The sequence below is a fragment of the Penaeus chinensis genome, chromosome 23, assembly GCF_019202785.1.
Source record: "Penaeus chinensis breed Huanghai No. 1 chromosome 23, ASM1920278v2, whole genome shotgun sequence".
Taxonomy (NCBI): Eukaryota; Metazoa; Arthropoda; class Malacostraca; order Decapoda; family Penaeidae; genus Penaeus; species Penaeus chinensis.
Window position 1 is genome coordinate 9,995,089 of NC_061841.1, and position 10,000 is coordinate 10,005,088.

The 10,000-nt window shown below is 39.7% G+C and overlaps 1 protein-coding gene across 2 annotated transcripts in view; it reads left to right on the forward strand.

Annotated features, from left to right (window-relative positions):
- The window catches only part of LOC125037507 (cardioactive peptide-like), a 26,142-nt gene extending 18,620 nt beyond the window's left edge, over positions 1 to 7,522 (forward strand). For both annotated transcript variants that reach the window (XM_047630665.1, XM_047630666.1), the window contains exons 2-6: positions 2,087 to 2,198; positions 3,255 to 3,312; positions 4,384 to 4,502; positions 5,930 to 6,046; positions 6,772 to 7,522. In XM_047630665.1, the coding sequence (XP_047486621.1) occupies positions 2,094 to 2,198; positions 3,255 to 3,312; positions 4,384 to 4,502; positions 5,930 to 6,046; positions 6,772 to 6,792 (420 nt within the window). In that variant the 5' untranslated portion in view covers positions 2,087 to 2,093 and the 3' untranslated portion in view covers positions 6,793 to 7,522. The remainder of the gene's footprint in view (positions 1 to 2,086; positions 2,199 to 3,254; positions 3,313 to 4,383; positions 4,503 to 5,929; positions 6,047 to 6,771) is intronic.
- Positions 7,523 to 10,000: the final 2,478 nt, after the last annotated feature.

Genomic DNA, 10,000 nt, shown 5'->3' on the forward strand with positions numbered 1-10,000 from the left:
GTTGAAAGAGAGGCAGAAGTGTCAAGTGCACGTGCAAAGATCGGCTTGGCTTTTATGAAAGTGCTGGGGATATTGCAGTGGGGGGGAGGGGGTATTGGAAGAAAGGATCGGGAAGGGGGGAGGGAAAGGGGAGGGGAGGGAAGGGGGAACAGGAAGGGGAGGCGAGGGGATGGGGAGGGGAGGGAGAGAAGCGGGCAGGGGAAGGGAAGGTGAAGGAAGAGGGGAAGGGAAGAGGGGTTTGAGAAGGATGGGAAAGGGGATGCAAGGAGAGGATGAGAAGGAAGGGAGAGAGGGTGGGAGAAGGGGAGGGTAAAGAAGAGTAAATGAAGGGAAATAGGGTATGGGTTGGTGACGAAGGTTGGGGTGAAATTGTTAAGAGGTTTATGGTATCGGAGACGACGAGAGGCCGAAGTGACGCAGCGGAAAGTGATATGATGGTCTGTGGTGCGGAGGCGAGTGTCATGGCATGTGGTGATTACACATACACGCATTTATAACTATTTATGTATGTATGTATGTATGTATGTATGTATGTATGTATGTATGTATGTATGTATGTATGTATGTATGTATGTATGTATGTATGTATGTATGGTGTGTTATATATGTATATATATACATATACATATATATACACAAACATTTTTGCCAGTGTGTTTACGTGCACGTTTTAGGTTGCAAAATCTGAAAGCTGCAACGTCCACGGATATTATCCAATTTCCTTCGTCGATTTTCATCATCACCTCATATCACAGATTGCAGGAAACGATTAACATATTACGAGGCTCGGAGCGATTTTCCTGTCACAGAAATAAGAAGAAAAAATAAAAGACAACATACATACAGAGAGAAAAACTAGCCAAAACTAAAACAAGAAAGAGAGAGAGAAAAAAAAGAAATAACTGAAAACTAAAACAAGAGAGAGAAGAAAAAAAATAGGACAAGATAAACCTCTACCAAAGCCCTAAGCAAAGACCAAAATACAAAAGAAAGAAAAGAGAAAGAACTACCGACGTAAAACTAGGCTTCTCTCTCCTGATCGGCGCCCTAGGGAGAGGGCCATTGGAAGTTCGAAATAGGCTAATCCCCCCTCGAATAGTCATAACCCCGTTTTCTTTGGTATTAATAATTGGGTAGGACGTCATATAGAGAGATACATGAATAACGTGATTGGCTCCTGTATGTCGCCATTATCGGTTATTTTTTATAATTTCCATCTACAATGGTAGTGTTCTAAGCGGTATTACAGAATATGCGTTGTGGATGGTAGGTATTTATGAAGAGAAGGTAAAGTTGTTTTGGTGCATTTTATACATCAAAATGATAATATCGATTTAACTGTCAACTCTGGCATACTTTTCCGACTATATTGTGATTTAAAACTAATTAAATCTGTACTGGAATCTTTTTAGCTTTGAAGTTTAGGTAAATTGTCGGCAAAAATTCTCAGGAAAAAAAATATGATGAAGACTACATCATGACTTCATTAAGTATACATAATTTCTAATATCACATTATTTTACGATTAACTCATTGTTCGTCATATGCTTTTGTTTTCCTTTACAAAAAAAATAGTCATTCTTTTCTAATTTTTTTGTCAATATCAGGGAGAGACCTAAGCGTTAATCATTATGGTCTCTGTATGTTTGTCTGCCTGTCTCTCTCTCTTTTTCGCATAAATTATTAAAAGTTCAACCATCACAGCTATCCCTCTCAAATCCTCTTATCATATTTGTATTTATTGTAATATACACCTCTGTTCTGTTTAAGTGTTCTTCTATCTACATATGCATTTATTTATCACATTTTATCTCAGTCAAGCTTCTAACTCCGCCTCTCTTTTGCCATTTATCTGTCTAATCATCCATTTCTAACCTTATCTTTATTTCCGCCTCTCGCCTTCATATTTCTTACAGTTTATCTCCAACCGTATCTCTATCCCGTCTCTCTCTTCCCACTTACCTAATCAATTCCCAAATTTTCACAATATGTATATATGCTCTTTTTCTCCCCCTCTCCCTCCTTTTCTTTTTATCACATGTATGTAACTCCATATTCATCGCCGTCTCCTCCTTTCCACCCACAGATCCAAGATGTCAACCATGAACTGGTGCGGGCGTGCGGGCGTGATTGCCGCTGCTTCTCTCCTCCTGCTGTTGTTGGCCGCCCATTCCCATGCCGGACCCGTTGCCAAGAGGGTGAGTGGAGGAGGGAGGGGGAAGAGAGAGACGAAGAGAAGAGAGTTGAGAGAGAGAGGGAGTTGGGTGGAAGATAGAGGGAGGGAGGGAGAGAGGGGAGGGAGGGAGGGAGGGAAGGAGGGATGGGAGGGAAGGAGGGAGGGAGGGGAAAAAAACAATAACTCACAAACGCTACATACACTCTCTAAATATCGCCGCAACACGGAATCAACTTAAAAGCATCGGTAGAAATAAAAGAAACAGGGAAAACAATGGCAGGCGAGGACATTTCTCCTTGTGAAGAATTTTCCGCTAAACACACAAGACGTGATCAAAGTGCGCCGTGACTTTGATTCGGGAAAATCTCCTGCATTGTCAATACTAAAGAAAACGGGAGTGAATTTTTTTTTTGAGGGGGCACTAATCTTATTTCGTCGTTCATTAGAATTTATGATCACATGCACGGGGGGTCATTAAATGAAACCGCGTTTGCATTTACCTGATTTTTCTCTCTCTCCTCTCGTCAGTTGGGGAACTTTTTGCTCTTTGTGGATGCCGTTTTCAGAAGATTTATGTTTTGTGTTTGGATAGCATTAGTGAGACCAGGGAATAATGTGGATGACAGTAGTAAGTTATGGTTATAAATAATGGTGATATTGACAGGGATGATGATATATAATAACAGTAACAGTGTGTTGACGATAATGGTGATAATAATGATGATAATAATAATAATGATAATAATTGTAAAAACAATGATAATATTAGTAAAAAAAAAATAATGATAGTAATAATGAGAACAATAATAATAATAACAATAATAGTAATAATGAGAATAATAATCTTCATCATCATCATCATCATCATAATAATGACAATGATAATAACAATAATAAAATACATAATTAATAAACAGATCAGTAGATGATTGTATAGCTATCAACATTTTCAAACAAACAAATAAACAAAACTGTTACACCGAAAAAACAAACAAACATAAAAACACCATCCAGACATTGAATCCCTCTGTAAGGTCGTTTTCCTTATTCATTAACGCTGTCAAATGACCCTTTCCAGGACATCGCTGATTTGCTCGATGGAAAGGACAAACGCCCCTTCTGCAATGCATTCACCGGTAAGTTTATTGTGATAAAAAGACGAAGTAAAAAGGATAAATGTGGAGAACGATAAGGTAAGATAGCCGGGAGAAGAGGAGGTGAAATAGATAAGGCAAGATAGGATAACAGAAAGGTGAGGAGATACCGAAAATGGTGAGAAAATAGAAATAAAGAAAACGGATTTCACGTGATGGCAAAAAAGGGGACAAAACTTACAAAACGTGAGTTATTTTCACCTATAAACGTTTTGTCTTTATCCATTCTGTTTCTTCTTCTTCCTCTCTCTCTCTCTCTCTCTCTCTCTCTCTCTCTCTCTCTCTCTCTCTCTCTCTCTCTCTCTCTCTCTCTCTCTCTCTCTCTCTCTCTCTCTACCTATCTCTCCACCCCCCCCCCCCCTCTTCTGTACCCTATCCATTCTCTCAGTATTTTATTCCTTGCTCCCTCCGTTATTCTCATTCGACCTATTTCCCAGACTAATCCCGTTGATCTTATAACAGCATCATCCATCACCTCCGCCATGTCCAGTCTGACTTGCAGCGGATCCTCATATGCGAACGCTCTTTCATAACTTTTTATTTGGCACGAATAGTAATAATTATAATAATAAAAAAAACATGCTGATTATATTCTTGCCAATATTCGGATTTTTTTGGATATGATATTGACATGTAAAGGTATGTTTTAGAGGCGCGGCTATCAAAAATACATAAAGCGAATAAATTTGGTGCGGATTAACGCGGATTCCGATGGATTCGCAGATAGACGAACGGGTTTATTGTTTTCAACGAGAACTGCGCCCGTTGAGAATTTATGTTAGTTTTCGGAGCCACATTATGGTATATTACAAAGGAAAGGAAAAGGAAATAAGAATAAATTCAAATCACCAAATAATTTCGCTCTGTTTCGTACATCTCTTTTATTGAGTTTCAAATGCGTTTTGCAATTAGCCTACTTTTTTTTTTAATCCAAGAATATCGATGAAAATGCTGCTAAAATTAAACTGCACCATAACTAATATCTCACGCCACATACCATACATCATCATTACCTCAATCACATTACCACGCGCATCCTCCTCCCTCCCTCAGGATGTGGAAAGAAGAGGTCCGAGCCCAAAATCGAACCGCTGACCTCGGGCGCGGAACTCGACGCCCTCGCCAAGCACGTCGTCGCCGAAGCCAAGCTGTGGGAACAACTCCAGAACAAGGTAGTTAGGAAGAGCGTTTTCTGTCTATTTATTTTTTTGATTATTTATATATATATATATATATATGTTATTTTGATTATTTATATTTTTCTTTGTTTGTTTCTTTCTTTTTTTCAGGTTGTTTTTATTTGATGTAGGGAAAAGGGATTTTTGTTCTTTATTATTGGGATATATCTTTAAAAAATTAGTCCGTCTGTATATCTATCCAAACACACGTTTTATTTATCTTTTTTTTTTTTTTTTTTTCTTCGTCTCTCTCTTTCTTCGACAAATCGCTTTCACGAGATTCAAGAACTGCAGTGATCTTAATAGTTTCTAAGAAATACAATACATCGCAATCTCTCCATAATAATTGTTTATTTGACGTGATCACTTTATATAACATATAGAGGATAATGATAAAAATAAGCATAAAAATCCATAATTCCTCACTTGGAAGGCAAATTACACACGAAATAATGTTACGAAACCATAAAAAGAGTAATACATTAGTTCCCCCTCTCACCCCCCTCCCCCCTCCCCCTACCCATGCACACAAGCCTTTAAAAAGATAAGAATACATCACTTCACTAACGAACCCCCCTCATTCTCCCCCTCCACACTCCCCACCCCCACCCACCCTCTCCCACCCCCACCACGCGCTCTTGTCCTCTTAAGTGGAGAAAGAAGACGAAATTAGGCGTATTGTCTAGCCGAAGCGAAGGCACAAGAAGCTCCTTACAATGTCCGTCTCGGAAGGAAGTTGGAGGCGCGCTACTCTGCCCTCTGCTGCTTTCTCTCGGAAAAAAAACCTTATTTTGCCTCTTTTTTACGTTTTTCTTATTGGTATGTTTTATCTGTTGTTTTTTGTTTTTATTTATGTTTCAACATTATTCTGGAGGGATGTTTGTTAGGGATCTCTGACTTTATCTTGGTTTAATATATTTCTTTCATCTGGTCTCCCTCATTCTCTTCACCCAACACCTACCTCGGAATTACTTTCTCAACCTATCTTTCACTTTCTCTTTCGTTCTCTCTCCCTCGCCGTCCTCCTAATCCTCCTCTCTCTCACTCTTCCACCTTTTCTCTGAGTCTCACCTTCCTCAAAATCCTCTTCTTTCGCTCTCCTTCACCTCCACTCTCTCATCATTTAATCCTCTTCTCTTTCCCTCCTTCACCCCCATCCCCTTACCCTTTCTCTCACTCTCTCAACGTCCTCCTAATCTTCTCTCTCACCGTCTTCCTTATCATCTTCTCTCTCTCTCTCCTTCTACTTCACCCTCACCCTCCCACCCTTTCAGTCTCTCTCTCTCCTCCTATCTTTCACTCTCACCGTCCTCCTCATCCTCTTCCCTCTCTCTCATTCACTCTCACTCTCTCGTCCTTTCTCTTTCCCATTCACCGTCCTCCTAATCCTCTTCTCTCCCTCTCTCCCCGTTCCGCGCCAGATGGAGGTCATGCGCTCTCTGGCCGCCCGCATGGAGGACCACCCGATCTTCAGGAGGAAAAGGTCCCCCGCCCTCGCCCACGGCCCTCAGGCTGCCGCGCCCTCCCAAAACCAGCAGGTGGGTTGGCCAAGAGGGAGGCGAAGGGGTAAAGGGGTGATAGTGGATGGGTAAATGTGTCAAATTGGATGGTTAACTGGGTAGAAATGGGTGGGTTAATAGGGAAATGGGTTAAAGTGGATGGGTAAATTAGTAGGAATGGATAGGTAAGTGGGGTAGGGTGTAGGTCGGTAAACGAACTAAGGTGCTTAAGTAGATGGTTAGAGTTGGACAGATCCATGGCGGATAGGTAGTTAGGTAAAGGTAGATAGGTAAATGGGTAGAGATGGATAGGGATATGGATTGGTAAATAGAGACTGGTAAGTGACTAAGTGATTGGGTTCATGAAGAATTAATAGAGGAGGAGAGATATACTGGGTAGTGGGTAGGTAAATGAACTGATAGATGAGTAATTAGAGAGATAGATAAGTAACTGCCTAAGTGCAGGACTAAATTAATAGGTTAGGGGATAAATAACGTGATGAATATGTATATGTCGCTGAATATAATCAGGGAAAGAGGAGTAGGGGAATAGAGAGTGAACAAGGAATTGGTTAAAAAGACAAATAAATAAGTAACCGAATGGGCTAATTGATATAACATTGATTAACACAGTAGGTGAATTTCTGATGTTGCCTGACGATTTTTCCCCGTTTGAGTAGAGAAATAATATTTTTACAACCATTATGCCAACTAAATTCAAGACTGATTTTACCTCTAATTTGCTATTCCTTTCCTCTCCCCAGATTGATACTGACAAGCAGTGAGGAAGAATGAGTAAAGAGAAAAAAAACAAAGAAAAAAAATAACCTGCAAGTCTCGTAGCGTTCGCGTATCTCCCCCGTATTCAGTAACTTGATGCAGTTCACAGCGTTCGTGTAAGATCCCACGTGTTCCGACTCGTGAATTTCGATTTTGCGCAGGTTAAACAAATTTAATAAATTTCTTTGTGCCTGAATGAGAGGTTTTTGGCATCGTGTCTTGTATGATTCTTATATATTTTTGTTACACCCGATGCTTTTGAAAATCGTAAAATGAAACTATTTCATAGGGAGAAAATTAAGAGGAAGTCGAGTCACGAACACTGGGATCGAACATTGGCTTTTGTGGCCATCATTCTGTCATTGCCGATCAACGTATAGTCATTCACAAATAGAGTTGAAAGATGTATTATAGATATTCTTTTCTTTTCCTTCTCTTTGATTTGACTTTGATCTTTGCTTTTGTGTTTTGTGAGAGAATGGCGTATTTTGTAAAGGACTTTGGATAGCGGAAACGAACATGGGACTGACGTCTTCACATTCCTGGACGAGACGAATATAAATAAAACGAATAAAAATGGCAAAAAAAATATAAAAAATATCGTAAGCTCCAGCTCAATCCTCGTAAAAGGAGAGAAAGAAAAAATATATATTATATTTATTTTCTAACTCCAAGGTGTTGAAAGAGAACTGTGTGACTTGGTGTTCGAATAAAGAGTCCCAACTTTTCCTCCAATCGTGACTTTCATTAACTCAGTCCTTATATTCCAATCATAGGTAAATAATTACAAAGATGAATAAACAAACAAATAAACACACACGTGCATATATAGATATATATATACACACATACATATACATATTTATATATATACATATATATAAAGAGAGAATGGTAGAAACAAGCATACTGACAGAAAAGGAATCAAAACAAAAGTCGTAAGATAACAGAACAGGCGCAGATCGTTAAAAATGTTTTTACATTTCTCAAGATCCCCAAGAAAAAAAAACGGTAGTAAAATGTAGTTCTAACGCTATTTTCTGACCCTCGTTTGGGTGACGTTGTTCCAGTTAATCCTTTTTTTTTTTCTTTTTTTTTTCGTGTGGAATATATATTACATTCTTCTGAGTATCAGTTGCGCTCATTCTCCGTATATTTGAGAGTTGCAGACCTTTTATTACCTCGACGTAAGGTGTTCAAAATATCATACTCTCAAAGTTCCATTCATTCATTCATATTTTATTTTATGAGTATGCATATGTATATAGGTATATGTATATAAATAAAAAAAATGTGTATATATACATCTATTCGTATATATATATATATATATATATATATATATATATATATATATACACACACATGTATATGTATATATAGATATATATATATATATATATATACACACATGTATATGTATATATAGATAGATATATATATATATATATATATATATATATATGTATATATATACATATATATATCCTAAAAGCCATTACAAAATGGGCTTACGATTGAGAACCCAAAATTCTATTACAGGGTGATGAATACCATTTTAGGTAATATATGACGAGAAAAGTGATTCTGGCTAATAATCTATCAAACTCCAAACTATACCAAACTGAGAGAGAGAGAGAGAGAGAGAGAGAGAGAGAGAGAGAGCGAGAGAGAGAGAGAGAGAGAGAGAGAGAGAGAGAGAGAGAGAGAGAGAGAGCGTGTGTGTGTGTGTGTGTGTGTGTGTGTGTGTGTGTGTGTGTGTGTGTGTGTGTGTGTGTGTGTGTGCGTGTGCAAGAGGTTGTAAATGCCTCAATATAATGACTAGCAGTCATAGTAGTTTAAACAGCTCGACTCTTTTATTTACGAAGGGTACAGCATAGTGAATAATCTGGATGCAATGTCTTGGAGCAAGCACTGAGTGCGATGTGACATGTCCGGCCTCTGGAGGAGAGCTGAAGACTGGTTGTTGATGTTTTTGTATAAGATTTGCGGAGATCTAGCTTCGCCTGGGCCTTCCATGCATATGGCCCGGCCTCGCTGAAGACTGGGTCGTTCTCGGGCACAAGCAGCCGGCGTCCACCAGAAACGTGGCGTGGGACAGCAGCTGCAGGACATGTCGGGGGAGCGAGGTCACACTCCATACTTTTTCCCGCTGCCTAAGTCTGCTTATTGACATGCCGTAGAAAGAGAGAGAGAGAGAGAGAGAGAGAGAGAGAGAGAGAGAGAGAGAGAGAGAGAGAGAGAGAGAGAGAGAGAGAGAGAGAGAGAGAGAGCGAGAGAGAGAGCGAAAGAGAGAGGGAGAGAGCGAAAGAGAGAGAGAGAGCGAGAAGAAGAGAGAGAGAGAGAGAGAGAGAGAGAGAGAGAGAGAGAGAGAGAGAGAGAGAGAGAGAGAGAGAAAGCCAGAGAGAGAGAGAAAGCGAAAGAGCGAGAGAAAGCGAGAGAGAGAGAGAGAGAGAGAGAGAGAGAGAGAGAGAGAGAGAGAGAGAGAGGGAGATATCAGGAACATCCATACGATATTGGATTCTTCAATTCACCCTTTTCAAATTTTGAGGAGTGTTTTGCGAGGCAGATATTTCCACGATAATATTCTTCAGTTCAGTCGCAATTTCTTTCGAATTTTCATTGGAATGGAAACATATTTTTTTCATTCTCTTTATCTAATGCATCTTCCCGAGTTTTTTTTTTCCCTGTAGCTAATCAGACATTAAACAAGAGATATCATGATAAAAAAAGAAACTCAAAATTCATATCCCAGGAAAGAAAAAAAGAAAAAAATATAAAAAAATGAACACAAAAGTAGGCTTAAGAATACATAAGAAAAAAAAAAACGTCTCATGTCAAATCAAAAACGTTCATAAAAAATGTTTAAGAAACATTTTAAAAATCATCAAAAACACAGGAAAGCCCGAGATGCGACAAGACGCCAACCTGACGAATCAAGCGGCAGTCTAGCCTCATGAAGGACGTCACTCACGCCCATTGTTCTTGGCCGAGCCAGCCGGAGGGAGCGCCTCCTGCGGGGGCGCGGCTGTGCGAGTGAGGGACGGGGCGCGGGACCCGGGGGCTGCTCGGGCTGCGTGTTGCGTCGCTCTCTCGCTCCTTCGCCTTCTCTCTCTCTCTCGCTTCTCATCTTTCTCTCTCTCTCTCGCTTCTCATCTTTCTCTCTCTCTCTCGCTCCTCCTCATTATCTCGCTCCTCTCTCTTTCTCTCTCT